This window comes from Phymastichus coffea, unplaced genomic scaffold (assembly GCF_024137745.1).
Source record: "Phymastichus coffea isolate CEN01 unplaced genomic scaffold, Cenicafe_Pcof_1.1 PCOF00002, whole genome shotgun sequence".
In the NCBI taxonomy this organism is placed as follows: Eukaryota; Metazoa; Arthropoda; class Insecta; order Hymenoptera; family Eulophidae; genus Phymastichus; species Phymastichus coffea.
Window position 1 is genome coordinate 6010223 of NW_026706813.1, and position 26837 is coordinate 6037059.

The window sequence follows — 26837 nt, forward strand, 5'->3', positions numbered from 1 at the left end:
AACTGTAAAGAAACTAAGATTCTAAGATGAACATTCTTTCTCAAATATAGTGAAGACAGTAATTATTAAAGACAAGATATAATTAAACCTACATCGCGTGCACGTAAATGAATTCTGGTGATATATTTGTATGATCTACGGTACAGAGAAAGAGAAAAGAAGATACATAAACTTTTTTATCATAGTTTATTTGAAAATGTATTATAAATAAACTGCACAAAGGTTTTTTTCCTTAATGACAAAATTAAACAAAAAGATTTTTTCAGTGGAAATCAATAGTACATAAAATAAGATATTTGTCGATATGATGGATGTATTTTCTATGCTTATTTTTTGGAGAAAGAAAAATTTATTTCAATCATAAAAAGTTCTTTTTAAATTATTTATTAATATAATTATTTAAAAACCCAATATAAAATAGCATTCTTTTTGTACATAAATATATTGACTGTTTATGCTATTTTTGAACCACTTTTCTTTGAGCGTCAAAAAGAAACCGTGTAATACATATCAATTTAAATATTATTTATGGATTGTTAAATTGAGTAGAATAATAAGATATTGGTAAAACAAATCAGATACAAAATTTGTGATAAAAATCTACTAGGAACACCGTTACAAAAGTCACTTGTGCAAGAACAAACTTCTTGTCGTCCACCAAATCCACCTCTTTGGTAACATTTTCCCTTGTAATTGGACTCATCCCATCCACAGCTTCTTATGATTCGAGTATCTGCTGGAACTAAAAAAAATATGGCGATTAAACACATTTTTATTCCAATACTTTTTACTCTTAAAAGAATTCAATATATTGTACAGTATAATCATTAATTGTAGTCAAATAAATAATGTTTCAATACTACTACAGAATGTTCAACTAGGGTAAATTTTTTTAAAGTAGGTGAATTATCTTTGAAATTTTGAAGTCTTGTTGACTAAATGATTTACTCAAAAAACATCATAAAATTGTTTGTGATTAAGTATTACAGAGCTTACGAAAAAATGATCTGTATAAGAAAATGACAAACACATATTCTTAAGTGCTTTGACACGTTAAATCTGAATCCAAGGTCTCTTCAACTCTAAAACGTTTGTTTTTGGCAAATAAAAAAATGAGTTTATATAGGGATAAAATCCAATTTTCAGTTAATGGACTGGCATATCTTTATAGTTTATCGCTTGTTGATCACGATACTACTGTCCGTTTGACTTCATTTCAAAACAAAGTCCATTTTTTGACTTAGATTCTAAATATTTGAATTATTTTACATTCGATTAGGCCTTGTAACGGGGTGTATCTCCGTTTTATTCCTTTGTCTCGAGCGATGCATAATCGTGCCTGAATGCGCGTGGCGAAATCGAAATATTCACGTTTTGCTAACCGGAGAGCAGGAGGGGACAGGAGTCAGTCAACCACCTTACTAGTAATGACAATGACAACAGTAAATTATCGTTTCGATCAAACATGGACTAGTTTATTTTCAATAAACTCTACAATACGCTTGGCCCGCGTGTTTATGTTTTTACGGCGCGCGCGACAATATCATGCATTGCCAGTTCGTTCACAACCCTTTGTTCGCGACATTCATTTACATCCACGCTACCGATTTTCGCTCAATCGACGGTACGAGGGAAGAGCTATCAAGTGCGATCGTTTATCAAAAATCGCTACGTAAAGCTGATCAGCTTACCTTAAATATACGGTCGCTCTATCAGGGGGCAGCAAAACAGTATTGTATCCGGTATCTCAGGTTACTGTCTCTCTCTCTCTCTCTCTCTCTCTCTCTCTCTCTCTCTCTCTCTCTCTCTCTATCTATGAAATGTTTATTCTGTCGAGTGGAGGGGTTCCACAATCTCGTGGTTGGCCTACGATGGCACTGTGTCCACTCACTGTGCACTAGAACTATAACGGCAAATATCTATGGACTCCCTGGATTTCTAACACGAATTTTCGAATGTCTGGCTCCTCTGCGCTTTTGATGCTCGGATGGCTAATCCTCAACTGGTTCTTTCACCTTCGCGCTCGTTCCGTCCCGCATCATACCGAGATCCCGTTTTCCGTTTTCCTCGACCGGTAGGTGCTGCCCTCGTAAGCAGCTGCGTGATCGAGACGATAGCGCAAACAAGACATTTACCGTCATAGCTCCCTTCCAGTCCGGACCCTTGGGGTCCTTGACGATAGAATTGTTTGCGCTGTTCCCGTCGAGGTAAGGTGAATAAAAGGCAACGAAAAATCGTGTTCATTGCTGTATTCTTTTTATTGCCTGGGTATGATCTGGGATCAGCCCTGCCCACCGGGGCAGGTACCCTTTGCAAAGGTGATCACAGGTGTCCAGGGATCTCTTCTTGATCCTCCTCATTTATGTTGGGGCGTCCGCGTGCCTCCCAATCCAGTCTTTCATTTACGATCTCTGGATGTTGCCGGACATGAGGGCAACAGTCCGTCCGGGTTACCCCTGGATAGTGGCAGATGTTGCAACCTTCCCATTACGCATGGGACATGGTGCCCCGAGGGATTCCCCACTCTCTGGGGGTTAGTGGCAACCCATCTCGCCGATTGGGTGCAGACCATACTGGTCTCTCCACAGGGGGCACCTCGTCCGTGGACCCCACCACCAGGTTGATAGGGATGGGCCCGGTTGCCTGGAACACGCTGCCACTATTCAGGTTAACCACCAGATTCATCCCGCACGTCCGCTGGTTCTGGTGTATGGTAGCCGTCGATCCGACTTCTGGAGCCTTGGTAGTTGGAGGCTTGACGGTGACTGAAGGTCGGTCATCAACTGGGCCCTCGAGAGCCTGGCGGTAATGACGCTGCACTTCCTTCAGCGCGGTGGCGAACTGGCGCCGACGGGACATCACCTTGCTGCAATGTTCCAAATCGCTAGGCGGTGACCTCTTAGCCGTATACGCGTCGAATTCAGCGTATACGGCTCATTGAAGCGCGTTGAGGGTGGTCCAACCTTGCTCGACTTCCCTCAAGCCCTCTACGATCTCCTCCCACAACCGGTGACTATCCGACGTGGGTGGTTTGTGAAGGAAATCGGGGCGCCAGGCAGTACCGACAGGAGCACCGTCAGTTTGGGTGCCCGTCGACACCTTCGGCGCCACCGCCTGAATGGCTCCAGCTGGTGACCCTGGCAATGACGTGGTCTCCGCGCGTACGATGCCCAGGGTGGACGACGAAATTTGGGACTCATCGTCGTACACTTCTTCGATCAGCACGGATGACGAGCTCTCGTGAGCTCGTACTTGTGCTTGTTCCTCCTCCTTTCTCTTCTCATTAATGATATGGAGGGTATCGTGTACAACTCCGTCGACCGCGGGGCCTAAATCCAGCCCAATGAGAGCGGCCGCCGCTTACTCTATTTGTTCTTGCGTGATCTTCATCTTGTAAGATTTCTATATGTCAATATCGGTAATCTTTTCCTTGGATATCGAAGGTGGGCACCTGTTCGGCTGCCCAGGACCTTCGTCCCTGGGATTGAAGGTGGGGTCCTTTGCGTCGGTATCCCAGGTCCTTCATTCGCAGGGCATCATGCGTCAACGGTCGGTGTTTTCGGTGGTCTCCCTCTCTTCCTTTTCACGGCGACAGAAGGGGAGACACGTGGATTCTGTTGGCATGAGGGGACTCGAATAGTCAGCGCGTTCTTGCGATGTCGTCCCCGCGGGCGCTTTACCGTACTATTCGATGGGGCTATTATCGAGGTCTTATCAAGGTGGTCGGAAGGGATGCGATGAGGGTGGCTCGAACTCGTCGTGTTATCGTTTCGAGGTGTATTATCCGTGGTAATAGCGCGTTCGTTTTCGCGTGGTATCGCATCGCTCGCTATAGGCGGGTGATTCGTCGCCTCGACTCCATGGGTGGTAGGGGTATCGTCGTCATCTCGTCATCGGGTTTCATCTTCTGATAAGGTGTCCTCCTGTCCATAATAGGGTTTGAGGTCTTTGGCGTGGATCAATTCTTTGACCTCTTCCTGTTGGTTGGATAAGGGGTATGAATTGACTCTGAGTACCTTAATGATCACCTAAGGACCTATGAATTTCGGCGCTAGCTTTGCGGAAATACCCTGTGTCGCACTGGATAGTATGCAGTTTCTTTTCCATACTCAGTCTCCTTCCTTGAATCCCGAAGCGCTATGCTTGGCATTATAATATTTTGCCTGTCTAAGGGATTCGTTAGAGACGATCTCTCGGGCTTCCTGAATAACGAATCGGTTATTCTTCACGTGTTCATTCCATAGCTCTATTCGGAACAAGTCTTCCTCTCGGGTTGCAAGCTCGTCCCTTTGTCTACGGAGGGTATTCAGGGCTTCCGGCTGCCTCCTGTAATTGAGCATAGCAGGGCTGGTTCCCGTGGAGCTGTGGATAGCACTATTCAGTGCGAACGCGAGTTTAGGTAAGCCTCGGTCCCACTCTTTATAATTCCCGTGTAGGTACGATGTTATCATCGTTTTCAGAGTTCTATTAACTCTTTCGGTAGGGTTAGCTTGTGGGATATAGGTCGGCGTAAAGGTCCTGTTGATTCCCTGTTCCCTCAGGTATCCGTCTACAAGCTGGTTACGGGATTCAGTGCCATTATCGGACAAAAAACCTTAGGTGCGCCGAAGCGCAGGATTACTCGTTCCCGGAGTTCTTTTACGATCGTCTTACCGTTGGCACTACGTATAAGTATACATTCGACCCATCTTGTGAATAAGTCGACGAACACTAATACTTATTCGTGCCCTCGAGGGCTTCTTGGAAACGGTCCGGCAATGTCGCCCGCCATAACTTGCCAGGGTGTGGACAACATCCGATCCTTCATGAGACCGCGCGGCAGTCGCTGTTCGACTTTACACTGTTGTCAAATCTGACATTTTTGGAGGTACCTTTTGACATCCTAGTACATTCCTGGCCAATAGTAGAACTAGGCGATGCGGGCAAAGGTTTTCTAACGTCCCAAATGTCCGGCGGTCTCAATATCGTGGCTCTCGAACAGAACAGCCATTCGGTCTTCCGGTGGCACGACAAGCTTCCAGGTATCCTCGTACCCGTACTGGTCTTGGTAATCATTGTTGGGCTTTTCATCACCTTGCCAACTACCTTCCAATCTAGGTAGTCCTCTGGATTGGCTTTGACGCGTCGGAACTGTTCCGAGTATCAGGCATCATCCCTTTCTTTCGGCTGGTCTAACACATATTTGCACTTTTTCCCCGTCAATTTCGTTAACGGTTGAGCGTGTGTGGCGAAATCACTCAAGAAGCGGCGATACCATGAAGCAACCCCCAGGAAAGTACGCAGCTGTTGTACGTTTCTTGGTCGGGGGTACTCCATGATAAAGCACACCTTTTCTGGGTCGGGTCTCATACCCTCTCGGTTAATCAGCAAACCTAGATATTTATCCCCCGGCTTACAGAAGACGCTTTTCTCTCGATTATTCGAGAATCCGACTCGGCTTAACCTAGCCAACACGGTTCTAAGATGCCGCAGGTGATCTTCAAATTTGGACGACACTACGATGATATCGTCCAAATAGGCGAAGGCGAAATCGCCAAGCTCAGGTCCGATCACGCTATCTATTAACCGTTGTAAGGTGGCGTCGGCGTACGAGAGGCCGAATGGCATTCGTACGAACTGAAAGTGTCCCAATCCGGACACGGTAAAGGCAGTGATGGGTCGAGACTCGGGTTTGAGTGGTATCTGGTGACACGCGCTATTAAGATCGAGCATTGAGATATAGCGTGCGTTTCGCAAATGTCTCAATATATCCTGCATGAATGGTAAGGGGTACGCGTTTGGCTCGGTGACCTTGTTGACCTTTCGAAAGTCTATACAAAATCGGTATGAACCATCTTTCTTGCGTATCATAACCACCAGGCTCGATCAGCTGCTATTTGCCGGCTCAATCGCCCCTTGGGCTAACATTTCCCTTACCAATCTATGCATTTCTTGCTCAACCTTGTGTGACACTGGATAGTAACGCTGCTTGATCGGTTTCGTATCACCGACTCGAATCTCGTACTCAATTCCTGCCGCACATCCCAGTCCCGCGGGGGCCTGCGATAAGGCCTCGCTGATGGTCTTCTGCAATATTGCCTGTTGAGAGGCTGTTACCTCGGCTAGTCCGATAGTAGCTAATCTCGGACCAGCCTCTAAACTAGCTACCTCTAGTTTCATCTTGGTTTGTGACTTCTTAAGCAGTAACGTATCATCGTCACGATCAAGAACCGCCCTAAACAATCTAACAAAATTTACCCCTAGAATACATTCATCGACGAGGGTTGGGAGTATTGCTACCCTCGTCGGCATCGTCATATCACCTACGGTGAACGGTAACATTGCGTGACCATCGATTGTCAATTTCCGTCCATCTGGCAGTCCCGCCGTACCCGCGTGGGTGGTATCCAACCTGATTCCCAGCGCCGACGCTATCTGTAGAGCATTACTACCCATTGCCGTGGTGGAAGCTCCCGGAACATAGAAAGCCCTTATTTGGAAGTCTCCTATTTTCACCGGTAGCCACCAGCGCGTTTCTTGTTCCGGGGAATATAGCAAAACTGATTCAGCGGCTCCACAGCCTTGCTCTTGGCATACCATAGCGCTAGCTACTATGCTCATGCGTGGTAAAGTGACGTCAACATCAATTTGAACCACCTCGGTTCGGACTATCGAAGGTCCTTCGAGAATATACCTTGACGGTTAATCTGCCGTTACCAGCGCCTCCGAGGCATGGGCACTCTTCACCATCTCGGCTGGTCTATGGTCTTGGGCTTCACTATCGTCAAGACTCCCCTGCTCTGCGTTCACTTTACCGACATTCTTATCATTAGCACAACTATAAAAATTCTCGCTCTCATCGCTCAGCACATTCGTTACTACTGGTACTGATTGTGCTGACGAGGGCCGCGAGGTTTCATTTACGGGATTCGTTTCAAGGGACGAAGGAGTGGAGTGAACCCCTCCTAACCACTCCTTTCCTCGTTTCCCTTGTTACATTGGGGACAATACTTTTTACTGTATCCCAGCAATCCACATTCAATGCACTTGAGTGGTTTGGAGAAATCTCTTTCCCGCTTTCAAGGAGCTTCTTACTTCTTAGTGCGGTCCTCCGAGGTCGAATTTCTCCCAACAAAATTGTGCTTCATCCCTTCTAATATTTCTTTGAGGGATAATAGCACTTGGTTCAATAGACCGACTGGCGGAGCTCTCTTTTCACTATCAACCGCTTCGATGTTCGGACCAGGTGTCGACCCCGTTGGCGTCGGTGTATAGACGACCTGGTGTGTTACCTTTTCTAGCACTTTCTCCATACGATCTAACCGATCACTAACTTCTGGCTTATCGTTGAATATTGATGTTACCTTGCCCTTACGGCCCTTGCCTCGATCGGTGTGAGGGTCGTACGCTAACTCCGGATACAGAGTCGATTGGGGGTCAGCTACCACTCGATCCACCTTTCTTTGGTTGAAGGTATTCTGCGCCGCTGTAGATAACGTATTCAGAACGCGTATGAAATTTACTTCCGTTCTACGCACTTGGCTCTGAATATCGATGAGGAGGTTAGCGTGTAACAGATCCAGTTGGCATTCATACACCATCGATGGACTCAGTCGTCTCATCAGGCCCATCATGTTGGTAATGTATACGTTAACCGGTTCATCTGGGCCCTGATATCGGCTTTGCACTTCCCTCATCAGTCGCTGTTGTTGCACGTTGGTTTCAAACCATTCCCGTGCGTCCGCTTCAAACTCAGCGTAGGAGAGCCACTCTTCCTTCATTACCTCGTACCAGGTAAGGGCGGGACCGACGAGTAGCTCTGATACTGCTAAGAGCATTTCATTCTCTGTGAGTCCTGCACCATTCCTCAAATTATCCAAACTAGACAGGAAGGTGTCCACACTCGCGTTGCTCTCTCCGGAAAACTTCAGATTCCATCCCCAGACAATGCGACCAACATCCCTTGTAATCGACCAAGGGTTTGTTGTTTGTTGAGGTGACCACGTGCTCGGCGTGTGGTTATCCGCTTCAGCATTAACTCCATTAAGTTGGTGCTGTCCACCCTCTCCGAAAGGGAGCGCCCGGCGGAGGGTCCTGCCGGTGGCCCCTGTGGGCCTCTGTTCGGGTCCAACTGGAGTTTTTAGGTAACCGTGTGTCGTAATGGTAGGTGAAGGTATCCTGAAATCGCTCCTGCGCGTGTTTTTTTGTTGCCGTAATTCACTCAAATGGTTCGCGTCATCTTGCTGTGCATTGCTATTTTCGGCATTTTCTAATATGCTTATTCTGGCGGATAAGTCATCAAGTTGGCTCTTAACATTGCTGAAATTATTAAATATTTTGTCTAACACCTTCGTTAGACTTGATACATTGACTCTTAGCGAGTCTAGCAGCTCGAGCTTCTTTTCATTCTCTCGAGACCGGAAAATGAGGTCCTGGATCATTACGGCGAACGTAGGCGGAAGTTGAAACAGGCTGCCATCATTAGCCGTTGTTGTAATATTTTTATTACTAATACCGTATCCGCCATTGTCTAATACATCTGTAACGTTTATCGCTGTTTCTTGTACCCGCGATATGACTTCTGCACTTTGCATCAACTGGGTTAACGGGTGTTCTCCTTCCTTTTCGGATGCTGTATGTTTAGATGCGCAGATGAACGTGATCAGCTCTGAACGTAGAGCTGCCCTTCTTGCTGGGTTGCTGTTTTGGTTGCCAACTTCGACGAAATCTGCTGCAGAGCAGTCGCCTAGCAACCAATTTTGCAATCGTCCAGCTCGCGAGAGCTTACTCCCGTTTTTCTTTAGCTTTAATTGCTCGAGATACTCGTTAATTTCTTCTTTTTGGAGCGACAATATCCAGTTTTCAATTTCTTTTTAAGTGTCTTCCATTTTAGTTTATTTATTATGTCACGCTTTGTTTTACTAATGCCGCGATTGATTTTATTAATGGATTATACACTTCCTTGAAGGACGATACGAGTGCGAGTGCTATAATCAATGTATCGTAAACAAGAATATAGATTTTACTAGCCGACGAAAGGCTTAATCAAATTATTATTGCGCTAGTCGAATAACTCTTTCACTCGCTATTGAGCAATACAATAATTCTGCCTATCAGGTGTACTAACTGTTTGCTACCGCGTCTGTGCTGGTTAGTTTTTAATTTAACCCATTAACGATCAAGACGGTCGATTTTAGACTAACTTTTCGTAGCTGAATTTCAGGTACTCAACGAAGTAATAACTGGGTCCGACATATTAATCTTTATGTATTTTTGTCTACTGAATCAGAATCTGGGCTCGAAATTCGAAAATTTCTATTGCAAAAAAAGATATGGCGATTTTTTTGCAAAAAAATCTGAAAAAAAATCGCATTTTCAAACTTTATGATTTCGCATGAATTCATGGTGAAATCATCAACCATCGATGCACAAATTTGTTGAAGTTTAACGATAAATTTTTACATATATGTATTTTTCGCCAAAATGCAAAAAATTGCATAAAATCGCATTTTTTGTTCATTATTTTTTTTCTCGAAAACTAAAGGATTAAACAAAAATTGTCTAAGAATAAAAATGTCTTAGAATTGATCAAGGAATACTATCAAATTTTTTTAGATTTTTTTGAGACAATTTTTTATTTTTTGAAAAATGCTAAAACCTAATTTTTAAAAAATGTCTGCAAAAAATCTGAAAAAATTTGAGAGTATTCTATGATTAATTCTAAGACTTTTTTATTCTTAGACAATTTTTGTTTAATCCTTTAGTTTTCGAGAAAAAAAATAATGAACAAAAAATGCGATTTTTTGCAATTTTTGCATTTTGACCGCCATTTTGTCGATAAATTCAGATATGTAACAAATATCTATCTTGACTCTACAGTGATTTTTTACTCTTTGCATAACCCAGAGACAACGGCGTGGACGTGGTAAAAAAATGTCTCCTTCGGGGTGCTTTTTTACCGTGAGTCCCCTTGCCTCTCACTAGTCGGGGTGCTTTTTTACCGTGAGTCCCCTTGCCTCTCACTAGTCGGGGTGCTTTTTTATCGTGAGTCCCCTTGCCTCTCACAAGCACCTATATTTTAGTGCCTTTTTTTCATACACGAACTGCAAAAATATAATTGGCAATCACTACATAAAAGGTATATTCTTACAGGACAATTAGAACAACTTTTTTGCTTGCTTTCTCTGATCGTTTGATTTTTACTTTGCTTTATTTTACCATCATGAATATAACTTTTAGCTATCGATATAGCGAAGTCTTTTGTTCCAACTTTATTTTTATTATTCTTAGCAGCATTGAATATAACAACAGAATTTGTAATGGCAGCCTGGATGAGCCTGATGAAGACTACCCAAGTCCATTTCTTTGACCGAATACTAGGCAATAAATTATTACAGTGTCCATCATGAACATCGACCCCACCCATGTACTGATTGTAAAGGTGAAACGCTTGTGGGATTGGTATCTCAATTTTTGCCTTTTCGTTCGAACTATATCTCCTTAATGGTTCTAATGGAGTGACCCCTGCTGATGTTGATAATATTGACACTAATTTTGAATCCATTACAGTAATATAGTTGATCCCGCTGTTTTTTTCATGTTTTACTGCATATGTACCAAGTGGAGATTTTTTATTGACGACATTTTTTTCATTGATACGATTTTCTCTAACAGTTCCAGTGCATCTCAATTGTAATTTTTTCAAATGTATAACAATATCTAAATTTGTAAAAAAGTTGTCAAAATATACGTGGTACAGGGGAATTTTTCCAGGAGCTGTCATTTCGAAAAAAGGTTTCAATAAATTCATAATTGCACGAGAACCCAATGCACATTTCGCTAATTTTTCTCCTACTACAGAATTTTTTCCGCAGTATAAATCGAAATTTAATAAATATCCATCAGCAGTGCAAAGACCCCAAAATTTAAGTCCAAATCACGTAGGTTTTCCGCGTATGAATTGCTTCAATGACGTTTTAGCATATGATTTGGCCATCATTTCATCTATTGACAGAGCAGTTCTCCAGAAACCAAACTTCAGAATATTTCTTTGAAAAATTTTCATCAATTCACGAACACGCCACGCCTTATCGTTTGGATTGTTATCTTTAGCCTTCGAGTACTTCAATTTTGATTTTATATTTTCAAACTTAGATCGTGACATTGCGGAAGAAATTATTTGACAAGACAAGACAGGGTCTGTCGACCAATAATCTCGCTGACTTTTTCTTTTATTGAAAGAAGTGATTATAATAATTCCAATTAATGTATTCAACTCAGTCAACGATAAATTTAAACCATTTTCTTTGCATGCATCGATAATATACTCCTTCATTTCAATTAAAAAAAAATATCAAAGAGTTCCCTTGGCTCACTCTTTCGTATATTATTTTTTGCACTTTCTGTCAATAAAATTTTATCGGTACATTTATCGGAATAATTTTCAGAATCAGAATCAGACTCACCTGATGAACCGGAATCATCTGCATTTGGTATCAAAACCGTTTCATCATCCTTTGAGGTTTCAACCTCAGAATCAGAAGAAACAGATCGTCTCGTACGCTTTTTTGACATTATTATGAATGTTATTGTGACGAACTATTCAATTGAAGTATTTTACTTGTACTATGGATAATAACTTTTTTTGCCCAATATGACAAATCGTATCTGAGGACTACAATGAATACATAACAAATATTGAAATTTCGAATGTACATTGACGAAAAAACATTTCAAGATGGTTGACTAATTTTACTAACACATAAAAGCAGACCAATTCGAAACGTTATTATCTAATGCCAGCAACAAGTGTCCACCATTGGAAAATGCATGTAATCAAGTTCAACAATGTTTTTCTCAAAAACTAAAGTCTTAAATGAAAATTGCCTAAGAATAAAAAAGTCTTAGAATTGATCAAAGAATATTCTCAAATTTTTTCAGATTTTTGCAGACATTTTTTAAAAATTTGGTTTTAGCATTTTTCAAAAAATCAAAAATTGTATCAAAAAAATCTGAAAAAATTTTAGAGTATTCCTTGATCAATTCTAAGACATTTTTATTCTTAGACAATTTTTGTTTAATCCTTTAGTTTTCGAGAAAAAAAATAATGAACAAAAAATGCGATTTTATGCAATTTTTTGCATTTTGGCGAAAAATACATATATGTAAAAATTTATCGTTAAACTTCAACAAATTTGTGCACCGATGGTTGATGATTTCACCATGAATTCATGCGATTTCTGCCTGAAAAAAAATCATAAAGTTTGAAAATGCGATTTTTTTTCAGATTTTTTTGCAAAAAAATCGCCATATCTTTTTTTGCAATAGAGATTTTCGAATTTCGAGCCCAGATTCTGATTCAGCAGACAAAAATACATAAAGATTGATATGTCGGACCCAGTTATTACTTTGTTGAGTACCTGAAATTCAGCTACGAAAAGTTAGTCTAAAATCGACCGTCTTGGTCGTTAATGGGTTAATATAGCGAGCTTATCTCTGCGCAATCACCAATAATTACAGTTAGCAATACTCGAAAGATATAACTACATTGAAACAAAGGCGCAACGAAAGAAAAACTTTGAGTTATGTTTATTTTGTTTTGAATGTTGCCGGTGTTAGTATTTTCCCCGGGCCAACGGGTATAATGTTGTTATTCTTCGAGAACTTTCAAAACTTATTGGTGATTACGAGGCAATTCACAAAGAGTCGTTCGGTCGCTCTCGCACGCGCTTACACCGAATGTTTACAAACTATCGTCGTGGCGGCCCTCCGCGAGTTAGATTTTAGCTGATTTGTTTACTATGTGGCATTCGTTCAAAGCGTGCACAACACTTTGACTGCCACCTGGGTCGTTGGTTGACTGAGCGCAAGATCAATGTCTAATGTAACCGGCGTTTTGAACAATCATAAACGCTACAGGTTCTTTTACGTTCGGCGCTGTAACGTTTGAATCTTTCCCACGTTATCAAAACAATTGTTCGGACTCTTTCTGTTGTATTCGTAATCGCGTTTCCGAGAGTAGCAAGAAGTTAGTTAGTGACTGCCGGTGAATCTTCAGACTCGGGGACGATCCGGCGAACGAGCGCCATGATCGTCTCGCGCTGAGTCTCTTCGTACCGATTCAAACCTGCGCATTCCACAAACACGTCAACTGCTTCACTACCTTCGTCGGCAAATTGACACCAATCAGTCTGATCACCTAACCGCCAAGCACGATTCCCGAAATCAATGTTAATTTGCCAGTTCTTACAGAAATCCGCGCCTAAGATCAGGTCGTGTTTTAAAGTTGACACGGCCGTCACGGTCAGCCAGGCGATTCTACCACCTATCTCAACACACAGTCTGAGATCGCCTAATGTTCGCGTCTTTTCACCTGAAATACCTTGCACGAAAATAGTTGGCGGCCTCAAACGTTCCTCGTATCTTTGTGCAAGTCTCGGTCCTACAACTGACACCTGAGCACCTGAGTCCAGCAGCGCGTTATAGGCTTCATTGCCTATCTTCACCTTCAAGAAAAACCTATTTTCTGTCACGGCTACTAACGCTTGATCCGACTCTTCCGTTCTTAGCAAAGGTACTGAGCTATCCTCAGTCTCCCCCCTCACCGAAACGGACGGTGCGTCTGTACAGACAACCGGACGCTTGCCCAAAGCTACGGAGTTGGCGGGTTCGTCAAATATGTGCGCATTATCTATGCGCGAATTTGTTGAGCCCGCCGTGTCGTCAGATGTGGAAGAGTCCACGTTAAGCTGAACTTTGTTTGTTCCGACCGCATCCCACGCATCGTACTTAAGCAATGTTTTGCTTGTCGCCTCGTCCCGCTGTTCATGACCGGCCCTAGCACTAACACGTTGAACCGAGGCTTTTCCGCCACGCGAAATGCTCGATTTTTGGTTCTCTGGCTTTAGGGGCCCGTCCAACGCCGAGGAAATAGACTCTCCATTAACTACGAGATCTGGTCTCTCCAGCTTTTCGTCAGCTACATCGTAAACGACCTCACTACCCGGCCTACAAACGACTTGCTTACTTTCGTTTGCATCCGACTCTAATTTCTCGTCTACACCAAATACTACCGGCCTGCAAACGACTTGCTTTCTTTCTTTTGCATCCGATTCTAACTTCTCACCTACATCTAAAACTACTGGCCTACAGACGACTTGCTTTCTTTCGCCTGTATCCGATTCTATTTCTATCCTTACGTTAATGATGCGATCGGAATTCCTTATTTCCGACGCAACAACCGAGTTACTCTTCTTTCTTAGCAACTCGTCTATCCAAACCGCCCGTTCGATTTGCTTTAAGCAGGAGTCGCTGAGTGGTCGGCGGCTCCCGCACCCGAGTTTCCCTGTCTTACTTAACTACAAGTCGGACAATTTCGGAAAACAAACCCAACGGTCCCGCAAACCTGACACTCTGGCTTGGCCTCCGTCGGTCTCAGCGGGCAATTGTTTGCATAGTGCCCTGGTTGTTGGCACTTATAGCACACAATCGGCTGCGCATTTTGCGCGGCCGGGCATTGAGACCTCTCGCGTTGTCCTCTCGCGTTACCTATTTGGGCACCGTTCGCTTGCCCACGTCGCTGTGGTATCAAACTCGGCGCGGAGAACATCGGCACCTGGGCGGCCGGCGGCTGCGCCGCAACGTTCGGCTGAGCTGCAATATTCGGTTGCACTGCAACGTTCGGTTGCGCAGCCTGCTGCGAAGAGCGGTTCGTCGTCTGCGGCTTCGCGCCTTGGGCATTAACCGCGGCAACTTCGCTCTTCGGCCCTTTGCCCTTGGCCTTTGCCTTTTTTTTGTTTGCGCGCGTTTCTTTAGCCGGTTCTACTGTTAAAACCTCATTTAATTCGCTCGCGACCTGTTCTATCGCTACGACTGCTTTCTTTCCGGCCAGTTTCTTAGGCTCGGTATAAGCAGACTCTGGTACGAGCGTAACGTCCGCGCTCGGTGGACGTTGCCACCTTCTCCAACCTATCATACGATCTTCTAACGCTAGGCCGGCTTCCTTGAATTGGCTTAGGTCTTTAAACGCTTTCGTTTCAAGGTATCGCCTATACTGCGGATGTAACCCTTCTACAATAATAGCTACTTGCTTTTTGTCAGAAACTGGCGGATCGAAGCGTCTCAAGATCGACTGGAAGGCCGCTACATATTCAGAGATGCGTTCGCGTTCTCCTTGCGACCTCTGCATCAATTCCCTATATAACTGCTGCCTACTAAGCCGACGACAAAAATTGGCTGAAAAGCTCTTCCTGAAGTCCGATAAAGTCGCCCATTGCTTTCGATTAAGCTCATACCAAGTACGCGCCTTACCACGCAAACTAGTGCCAACTGCATTTAGCAATTCTTTATCCGGAATTCTATAGAAGCGCTGACAGTCCTCTAGTCCTGATAAATAGCTAATCGCGCTCGTATTACCATCGTCCGAAAAACGAAGCGACCAGGCATTTAGCGCACTAACACCATCGGCTGGCACGCCATTGATATATTTAACGTGCTTTGGACTTTTCTTTTTCTTTTCAGCTTTCGTCGTCTTGTCGCTTTTACGCGACGCGTCTTTCTTTTGCTCTCCGATCTCTGACTCGGAGGAGCTCGAGTTGTCTACGGTGCTGCCATGGTCCGGCAAAGTTTTCGCCTTGACCGGCTTACACTCCGACGCTCTCGTTGAAGCTCTGGACTCCGAGTCCGAGTCTCCCTTTTCTCGCCTAAACACTCGCGCGCCTACGCTAACGGGCGCTCGCACAGCTCTTTCCCATTCAGAGATCCACGACTCTCTGTCTGATGGTGGGCACTCAGGAAAGAGGACCTGACTCACTGGCTGAGCGTTTGAGCGAATCTGGTAAGCAGGGTTGGCGGCCGCTGGCACGTTGAGCGCCGCGCAGCCGATCGTCGGATCGGCTTGCAACGGCTGTTGAGCCTGTTACCCAGCCTGATCCGCACCACCCTGCATTGCCTCTCTCTCTATCCTATACACGGTATTTGTGCTGTCAGTGATGCCTTGTTGCACTTCCCGTCAGTATATCCATCGCGGAACAGCTGTTATTGCATCCCATACCTGGCTCTAGGTGCCGGCACTACGTCCCTCTGTCTCGGGCGCATTCGTCGCGCGCGCGCCTCGCTCTGGGGGGGTAGTTCTTACTGGACTGGTTACCGGCAAGATAACCTCCTCGCGAATGGGCGTCATCGCACTAGCACTCTGAGGCTGAGCCGTACTGACAGCGCCAGTTGCTGGCAAAATTACTTCCCCGCGATCAGGGGTCGTAATCCTAGCGCCCTGCAGCTGAGCTGGCCGATGCAGAGCGGCAACATTTTGTGGTGTCAAAGTCGCCTGCCCTGGCAAGCCTGGCTCTACTGCCCTTGGTGACGCGACTCTAACGTATTCGACCGGACCAGTCTGGCTTTCGTCGTTGCTAACCACCGCGTGTGTGGGTTCACGCTGCGAAAGGTCAGGCACGCGACCTTCTTTAAAGTCGCTCGGGTGAAGCGGTGCTCCAAACTCTGGCCTTTCTATCGCAAGCGTAAAACGCAAGTAGCGTTCCCTCAACTCTTCGATCTCGCCGTGTAAAGAAAGTTTCCTATGTCGCATTAACCGTAACAATGCGACCGGCTCTGTTGAGTCGATACGGCGCTTGACTTCCTTGACGTGAGCATCGCGGAGAATTCTACGCATGGTTACGCGATCCTTACATGCAAGCGGCATGGTGCGATCGAATTGTTAGCTTAAAAAAAAAATTCAGATAAAATGAATACTTAAAAAATTATTTTCAAATCCAACGACGCGCGTGAGTTGCCAACAGACAGCTAACACGCTAAAAGAAAAATATAAACGGAAAAACTATACTATATGTAACCAACCAAGAGAAAAAAAAAGAAATAAATAATAAATGAATAGAATAATAAAAAAAACTATGTTCCTTCAGTGTGCTAGGCCGGTAAGTTATCGCCTTGCCTAGAACCAGAAAGGAATGCAGCGTTCGAACGTAAACACACTCGGACGCTCAAATTCTCAGAAGCAAACATGTGTTGGCGCGAGCGACCTTAGCGCGCCGCGACCTGATACTCTAATGCTTACAGTTTCCAGGTTTTTTTTTCTTCTTAGACAAAGGCGCGTTGTTTTAACACGCTTTGCCCTTGCTAACAAAACGCGACGAAATCACTTTCACAAACCATACTGCCGAATTTACCGTAAAAAAAAAGAAAATGTAATTACTGATGCTACTTATTAGCTATTCGCGCACACACATGCAAGCACTCCTCTCACTTCTGCTTTGCCCTTCCCCACAAGGGATGCCATGTAATAACGTCGGCGTACAATGCCGATAAATTCACCACTATTACCAATTATTTATAAAAGGGGAAGGTAAGGGAGGCGGTGTATCGCTCCAAGCAAAACAGGAAGGAGAACAGCGGGCAAAATAACTTCACACACACTTAATTTCGTTAATAAACCGTTTATTATAAACGCACTACCTCGAGTGCCGACGAGAGTACAAACCACTTATTACTAATAACACGCGAACTTATTCTAAACGAGATGACCGGCACGTTAGCGCCATGTCACCTCGTTAACCGGCTCAAACGACAACTTATACTAAACGCTGCCGAAAATTACGCCGACTCGGGGAAGCCTGGCGTAGCAACGCGAACCGTGAAAATCGCCGAGGAAAAGGAGAGATATAAAGAAGAGAGGAATAGATGACCTGACCAATTTCGGCGGACGTCGCTGTCGCTAGCAATCTAGAAGGTGTCCCACCGGCGGCTTGGCAGGAAGACCCTTGGCTGCTGTGTGGCCGGCGATTTGGCAGAAGAACCTGTCGGGTGTTGTCTCGATGACGGCTTCTTGCAGGAAAACCTCCTGACTGCTGCGTCGCTGGCAGAGAGAATCCCGTCCGGCCAATCTGTCGAGGAACGCCGACTTCTTCTCGAACAAAGGGGGCAGGCTTCGCAGCGATGGTCACCAACTAATGCGGCCGATTACTCTCGCGTGCGTGCGCGTCACTGTCGCGAGTGCATGAGAGCCGGCTACTCACGCCTTCTCCCACCACTCGCCTCCTTATCGGCGGCATGCGACAATGCCGGTCGCGACAAGTGCCGCGCGCCAAGCCCAACCGCTAGACTATAGCTTCTCTCTCTCTCTCTCTCTCTCGCACTCTCAATATTCGATCGCGTCGTCGCGTCCCTGGTCTCGTCCTCCGCTCTCGTGCGTTGCTGAAAATAAAAAGGGCAGGCATCAGGCACGTGACCAGCCTACACCGTCACAAGTTCGAACGACTAAGAGAGAGAGAGAGAGAGAGGGGGCTGCGCAAGGGTTTAAATATTCAGTTAAGCCTCAGCTGCTTTTAGAAGAGTACCGTCAAATTTACTTTCGCACAGTTTTTCGCTGTTGATTGCAAAATAAAAAGTTTCCTGTTTTTTTGAACGTGCGCGAGTGTAGCGAGAAAGCAGCTGTAACAGCATTACAGCAGCAACAAGTAGCAGCAGATTTGTGAGCGAGGCATCGCAGCTGATCTACCCGAGGAGCACCAACAGTTAATTTGGCAGATTAAACAATTACGGCTGATCACCGTAATTGCACCGCAAGATAGGTACCTCCCTATTATTGCGCGACAAAAGTTTCGAAAGTATTGTATCAATTGCGAGCGTTATTTTTTGTATTCGCGCGGAGCGTTAGTTTCGCGACAAAAGTTCGAATTCTCTCTCTCTCTCTCTCTTTCTCTTGCTCACCGAATTATTAGCAATAATTGTAAATCCTATTCGCGTACGTTAGTCTTTCGGCTCGTAAAAGACTAGTTTTTTATTAATTAAATATCATTATTTTTATTCGCCGTGTTATGTCATTTCGTTTTTCTAATAGCTTAATAGATTTATAAAGGATTAAGTTTTAATTCGATTTCGCCTAGGAGATTAGTCGGATTAAGCATTAGGTCACTCACACCTAAGATAGATCAAGTGTCACAAGTCAGATGACTTAAGGTGAGTTCAACTCGGTTGGAAAGAAGACACTGAAACGAAAGTAACAAACATTAAGGCGAATACACGTATAACTATACGTGTTTAATGGAGCGCCGGTTAGCTCTGCATCGTAGGAATTTGTGCGATAATAAATTTCTCATTTTGTTAGATAACCACCCCGTTACAATAACAATAATATATCTGTTGAATGGTATAATGGATTTTGTAGATTGTTTATAGCTTTCTGTGATGTAACTATAATATTTCTAGGATAGCATTAGTTTTTCCTCCTGCTAGATTATTATAAGAAGGATCCATTTTTCCCCCTAAAAAAATCTCATTGTGTTTCCGAAGTTTTCATTATTCACTTTTTAATCGTTGTATATCACTAAAAATAGCCGATGTTTGGTCATCTTCTAATTCAGTATCTTTACCATCTTCATTTGTCTCAGGAGACTCAGCAGTGTAATCACTTTTAGCAGATATGGAGTTGCTTAGAATATTCATCTTTTTCTATAATAATATAATACATGCACTTTCCTACGCTTTGACACTGAAAATATTTCTTCATTAGATACACTGAAGCTATCTCGTATTCTTTTCGATGTATTAACGTCAAAACTATTTACTCAAAAACATATTTAATATTAGGAATTTCCAAAACAAAGTAACTTTTTATAAACTTTTCATGCTTTTTATGAAATTATGTTTCATCCGACATACGGATTTTGAGTCTCAGTATAATTTATACTTATCTACCATGGTAGAAACATTTTGATGAAAATTAGCTGAAAAATCCATGAAACTTTAATGAAAGACGTCTGAGAACATAATAAATAATGCTTTATCTCCATCATATTCAATGATTTATATTTAATGATAATGGGAATTTGATGCAAAGATAACCAAATTGAAACCTTTATTAAGCTTTTCATCATTTTATTCAGAACTAAATCATCAAAAATCATAAGCAATCATAATAGTTGAACATCTCTCACAAATTACGTGATTTTTAACTGTATGTTCAATGTTGATAAATAGTTTCTTAATTTAATGTAAATGATATGATGAAACGCCGAATACCACAATGTCTATTGACTGCAACAGAGATTGGAGGTTGCGATGTTCAATGGTCGGGTTTTTCATCACAAAATGACACGGCTGCTTTTTCCAACTCCTCGTACTTAATCTTTGCTCGTGCAGATGTTCAAAGTTAGCCGGGATAGCTCTCGTGTGCCACTTTATTTTTCAAGACTGGCTGCGAGCGGAATTGATAGGGAAACGAATAGTTTATTTCTGTAACTTTTTTAAACTTATGTTAAAGCGACTCAGTTTCATCGAAAATCTCGGACCTACCTAAAAATTCGTGAAGATCATTAACTCGCGCGAGCACTCAAATCACTAACCAGGTCTCATTTTTCGATCGTGGCTGAAAATTAAACAACAGAATACACGGAAAAGGTATGCAACTTAGGTCAGAGAAAAGAGTCAATTAAATCAACTAAATTTAAAGGCGAACGATGTTAAGATGGACGAGACGCAGCTCGTCTTCTCCAAAAATGATTTCACTCTCCCTTTGTCAACGTGTAAAATGTTATCATTGGTCTAAATTTCCATTCAAATGTCGGATGCGCCTTTTTAACTCTGCGAATTTCGCAATCGTTTATTCCTCATTTATTCCCCCACTTGGTCTAAGAATATATTTCGCCACATGCATAATATTTACTCAATTCCAATTTTAATTTCTTTTCGAATTCGCAATTTAGTCCTATCTTATTATGATCGGTCTCGCTCTTTGTCACCTAGTCTGTCTCGCTCACTCCTAATTAGTCTGCCTCGCTCGCTCTTGTTTAGTCAGTCTCGTTAGCTCTGAATTAGTCTATCTCGCTTGTTCAGTCTGTATCGGCGATACAAAATGGCTGTCGCCGCTCTCGCATGTAGACTTCGTATCTCGCTACCGAATTCTGGAGCTTCTCCTGAAGCGCTCTCGGTTGGGTGTTTCATGTGTGTATTTACCAGCACTTTAGTTAGAACTAGCGAGTGTGTGGCGCACAGGAAGCCGCAGATCGTGCGCAGCAGTCTGGCACAGCTGATTACCGGCTACTGCCTCATCCTCGATTTCCTGGTAGCACCAAATATAAGCTTCCCCGGAGTGTTTGTGGCGGTGTCCGAGTATGTAACGTGCAAATAATTTTTTTTAATCACTCTTCATCCATTTTTCATGAAATTCAATTAATTTTTCTGCTTGTGAATGTAAATCAATGAATTATGCATAGATTTTTAAGATAATCCTGATTTTTTCGTATATTTTCTTGCAATTTTTGTAGGTAACAATTGAATAAATTATATATTTGTATATTCATAGAAATGTATCTTTATTATCACAATAATTTTGATACATAAGACACAATAGTGAAGCATAGTCGACGTATAAATACGAGGTCTGTCCCAAAAGTAATCCGACCTACTTCAATTTCTCGGCGCTCGATTTAATCTTCGGCATCCTACAAAGTAGTCCCCATTTTATTGAATAAGACGTTCATATCGACGTTTCCATTTATTGAAGCACTCTTGAAAGTCAGATTCGGAATTGTCTTTAGTACATTCGTTGCATTAGTTTTAACAGTCTCTTTGTCGTCGAATCGATGTCCCTTAAGCTGTATTTTCAATCGAGGAAACAGTTAAAAGTCGCAGGGTATGCAACGGTAGTCGATTTCATTAATCGAACCGTTCGCGATTCTGCTTCTCGCGCGTTAGTTCTAACAATTAAGAGAGAGAGGTGGCGCGCGATCTTTTGAATAAGTAGTTACGCCTCAGCTGCGAACGCGAATTTACCGCCGATTTGTGTCGCACTTTGTTTTTGCCGAATAATTAGTTTTCTGGGACAATTTCGTGCGTGAGTGCAACGGTATTCCCGAGATAAAAAGCAGCGGTGCAGAAGCAGTAGATTGCAGCAGATAAAGGCAGATCGAGGTAGCGCAGCTGATTAATCGAGGGGCAGCGGCAGTTGATAATTTTGCATCAACAATTACGGCTGATCATCGTAATTGCACCGCATGGTAGGTGCACCTTCCGTCATAATAAGCGATACAAAATACATTCGGTATTTTGTCTATTCGTGTTAGCGTTATTTTTTGTATTCGCGTCGAGCGTTAGTTCGCGGTAGAATTCGAATTTTCTCTCTCTCTCTCTTTCTCACCGAATATAACTAATTGTAAAATCCTATACGCGTGCGTTAGTTTTTCGGCCCTACAAAGACTGTAGTGATTTTTATTAATTAAAGTTTGTTAAATTTATTCGCCGTTTGCGTAATTTAATTTTCTTAGTAGCTTAAGTAATTAAAAAAGGCTTAGGTTTTAATCCGATTACATCTAGGGGATTAAGAAGATTAGAAGTAAAGTCACTCACACTTAAAACTCATTGAGTATCACAAGGCACGTGACTTCAGGTGAGTTCAACTTCGTTTGATAGAAGACAACTAGGATAAATCATCTGACGTTAAGGCGAATACACGTACTATCATACGTGTTTAACGGAGCGGCTGTTTGCTCTGCATCGTGGGAGTTTGTTCTTAAATAAATTTTCCATTTTTCAGATGACCTCCCCGTTACAGGAACTATATTAGGACTAATATGGTGACTGGCGTAGCTGCACAACACTGTGTTTCAATAAATACGGCTGCATAAGCTTTGATACGTGTGCTGGAGCATTGTCGTGATGAAGAAACTAGTCTCCGGTTTTCCAAACTTGCGGTCGTTTTCTTCTGATTGCATTACACAATCTTTTTAAAATTTCAACGTAATACTTTTTTTTTATTGCCTAGTCTGTAACGGACTATTTGGATTATTAAAAAATTTATTAACTAATAAATTAATTAGTAAATTAACTTAAACTACTTAGAAAGCCAACGACTACTCTCCGTACTCCGTATTGCATAAGCGTCAAAAACTAGAAAATTATTAACAATACTAAAATAATTTTATTTTTATTTTTTTCATATGTTGTAACACGATGAGCACCATCATTACTAATAATTAATAAAAAAACTAATACTGTCGACCATTCCTCGAATTATCACTGCCTTCTGCCATCATCTACGCAGAAAATGGATAAATTCAACAACATGAAGCCTGGCCGAAATGCAAAGAAAATAATTATCGCATAAAATTTGTGAAAAGATAAATTACATGATATTCGAAATATAAGTCGAAATATTTCCAAGCTAACTTATTCCTATGCAAACGTATGCTGCGGTAGCCACGCCCACCTATACAGTCTAATGTAAACGAATTAGAAAGAGGTAGCTTAATAAATTGGACAAGAAGGGCGCACCGCATTTACTTTGAGGAGGCCTAGTGAGAGATAGACTAATAGCCAAATCATATGAGAAAAAAACAGCGCTAATTAATAAAATCTCACTACTTCGAATCGATACTGCTAAGATCTACGGCTAGAAAATAAATGATAAGAGAGGGAAGGTCGAGAGTATGCCGATGGCTTTATGATAGACTGGACATCTGGTTCCAGCTATCAATTTTCTGAGTTTTTATAATTAATTTATTGTTGCAATTTCGTAAATTAAAATTAAAGTGTTAGCATCATAGCTCGCTCGTGCTCATTGTAATTAATTTTTATAAATTGTAAAACAATTATCCAGGTTTTACTAGGCTGTCAGAATAATTTTTATAATTAATAATTGCCCGTGGAATTGCCGGGACATTTGTAGAAAATTATATTTATTTACTGGAAGCCCTGGGAAACTGAGATACTATTAAAAGCTCGGAATTACACCTCCATTACCCTAGAGTGAGTACCACAAGATTTGTAATTCAGCCAGCCTTAATTTTTAAGCAATTCCTCTCACTATTTAACGGAAGGTATTGCGTGCCGGTTTTTAATTGAATTTCAATATTAACGTAAAAGCAATGAGGAGTACTGATTAGCGCTCGCGCGACTCTAGTATTAATTTCATTATTTATTTGAGATTATCAATTTCTTTGTAATTGCTCATTAACGTATTATGAACAACTTCGTAACTTAATTTTTGTAATTAATTTTATCCTTCTTAGTTTCTTAGCTAAACCGCCAGTACCGTGGTGACCTGTTAGTCGGCAGAAACCACCGTGTTACAAGTCTGTAGGAGCATATTAGTAATGTATATTCTGGACTAGGAAGGGGCCACGTGTTTGGAGAAATTTTTTAGGGACTCTAGTGCTTTCTGCCTCATTTGGTAATTTATTTCAACGTATTTAAATATTATTAATAAATTAAAATGCTAAATTGAAAATGTATTGAAAGGGGTAAGTGAAAAAAAATAAAGGGATAGATCGAGGAATCGTACCCGCGTGCTGTGGATTGGCAGGCCAGTGCTCTACTACTACAGCTACTGTCATATATACGTTGAAGAGTCCTTATGGTATATATTAGCTGTTATATAATTGGTATTGGGCCCGAGCGTGCGAAGGAGGAGAGCGCGTGCTCTCTCTGGTTCAGCGTGGCTTGGTGGCGCGCGGGCGAAAGAATGGGGAGCGCATGCTGTCTATAGTTATGGCTTGGGGATGCGCTATGATAAGAAACGGATGCTCTCTTTCTCTCTCTCTCGCTCTGGCTCAGTATGGCTCTCTTTCTCTCGTAGAGAAGATATTTTGGTTCTCTATCTCTCTCTCTCTTTGAGGAAGGAAGCTATACTTGTTTGTATTCCCTAAAATCTGCGATAAAGCGCGCAGCTATGCTTAATACCTATCCTGTTATCTTAAGTTGACTATGTCTATCACAAATGTAGATCAAAATCGGTTAGTAGGTGATAAATACAATCATTTTTTCTTGGTGTTCAAGCTTTTGCGCAACTTTCAGGAACAGCTATAACCTAACAATGCACATAAATTATCTTATCTACAATAGATTTATATTTTTAGACATTTTATACATAAAGTTTTATATGTGCTTTTCTACGTGACAAAAATGGAAAATATCGTAGGAGCTTGCTAATTTTTAGAAAATGTAAGTATAATGTAAAATACAATTTTTGAAAATATTTTAAAATAATTTAAATCTAATTAAAATGAATTTTGGTATAATAATTTTTATTAAATCAATTTCAGCATGCACATATCTCTGACCAATCCGTAACGCGACAGCAGTTATATCGGCTATTAATTGCAATGTTACGTACTGTAAGTATTCATTTATTTTCATTATTTTTTCCAACTACACACGCACACACATATACACACAACCACACAACACACACACACACACCAGGGTTAACCATTTTAATGTATCAGTCTAAATATTTTCCTTATTTTGTATGATAGCGAAAAATAGCCCGAATAAAAGTTGTGAGATTTAGAGGAGGTCAACCACTGGTGACTTCAGACTTCAAACTTGAGTCCGCAGGCCAATGCTTTACCGCTAAAGCCACTGCCAATAGTACCCCGGACAGTTCTTATTGTGTATATTAGCTACACGATTGTCATAGGGCCCAAAGGTAAAGGTACTACTACATATATAACTAATAATGCTATTATATATGTTTATTATAATTAGTATGAAATGAATTTTTTGCATTTCAACGCGTGTGTGTGTGTCCCACCTACCGAAGATGGTTTAATAAAAAAAGTGCAAGTACCTGTGAAGACCAAGATGAAAAAAAAATGCAACACAAAATCCTGCTTATATTACTTTCTTTTATTTATAGCCTTCGTGGTTGTAAGCTACTATAAATAGCACAGCGTAAGAATTATCGAATCATGCATCAACCAGTATTCTAATAAAATGGATCGCTACCCAAAAGAAGACCCGGACGAAAAGCAGAACAAACAATCATCGACATGGAAACAAACTATTTCCAAATTTTCGAGCAATACTAATAATTTTCCTGGACAAAAAGGCTATCAGCAGTTCAATAACGAAAAAAGGGACTAATAATCCATATGTACACATGTCATCATTATACATCACCTCAACTACAATAAATAAACATTTTTCTCATCTAAATTCTATGTAGTTTAAATTTCTTTTTATTGATAAAAATATAAAATTTATTATAAAAAAACGACTTGCTGCTGCTACTGTCGTCGTTAAAGTCAGTAAAGAATTTCGCTTTTTTTTAGACGATTTAATAAAAAATAAAAGAATATTTTTTTGTGCCAATTGAAAAAAATGTTTTATTGATAAAAATATATCTTATTCTACATGTTCTTAAATATACGTGTTATTCTACAAATTATCTATTAAAAAAAACAACACTTCATCGCTCTTTTCCCAATCCATGCAAAAACCATCGATGTAAAACTATTTTATTAATTTAACGTTTTGATTTGCACATGTCTTTACGTATTTGCCGTTATGATTATAGAGCACACGGTAATTGATTTTAATTTTTCGGAAAGTGAATAGCCCCAATCATTCAAATTGAAAACTTTGAGGCCATATCGTTCTAACCACTCTTTTTTTAGATCTCCGGAAACGAGAATTTTTGTGGCATCTTTGAGTGTATCTGTGATGATGAATTCATGCTGTTCGTATTTAAAATCGCCAGAATTCCATGTTAATCCATGATAGTAGAGTTCTAATGAGTTTTTGTCGTTTATTTTCTCCGTTAGTCTTCGCCATGGAAAGGGAGGTTTGAACAAGCGTACGAGTGGTTCTTCGTTGTAGAAAAGTCGAAGTATCACTAACTCTTTCACAGCATAAGTTTTGCCAAGCATCATGAAACCTTACATATCTAATACATACTCCATTACGATAGAAAGCTACTACTGAGCTGCTTAAGGAAAGAGTCAGTTCTTTAATATCCCTGTTCCTTTCTAAATAAATTTCTTCACATCTCCATTTATCGGATTATACTGAATGATACGATCGTGTAGAATAAGACAATACGCTGTAGTTCCTTCGGGAATATTTTCTCT

At 41.8% G+C, this 26837-nt stretch overlaps 1 protein-coding gene across 2 annotated transcripts in view; it reads right to left on the reverse strand.

Annotated features, from left to right (window-relative positions):
* Window positions 1–308: 308 nt before the first annotated feature.
* LOC131663792 (uncharacterized) overlaps window positions 309–26837 on the reverse strand; it is a 235802-nt gene continuing 209273 nt past the window's right edge. The window contains exon 3 of one of the 2 annotated variants that reach the window (XM_058934439.1): window positions 309–742. In XM_058934439.1, the coding sequence (XP_058790422.1) occupies window positions 537–742 (206 nt within the window). In that variant the 3' untranslated portion in view covers window positions 309–536. The remainder of the gene's footprint in view (window positions 743–26837) is intronic. The other variant, XM_058934432.1, reaches the window with a different exon arrangement.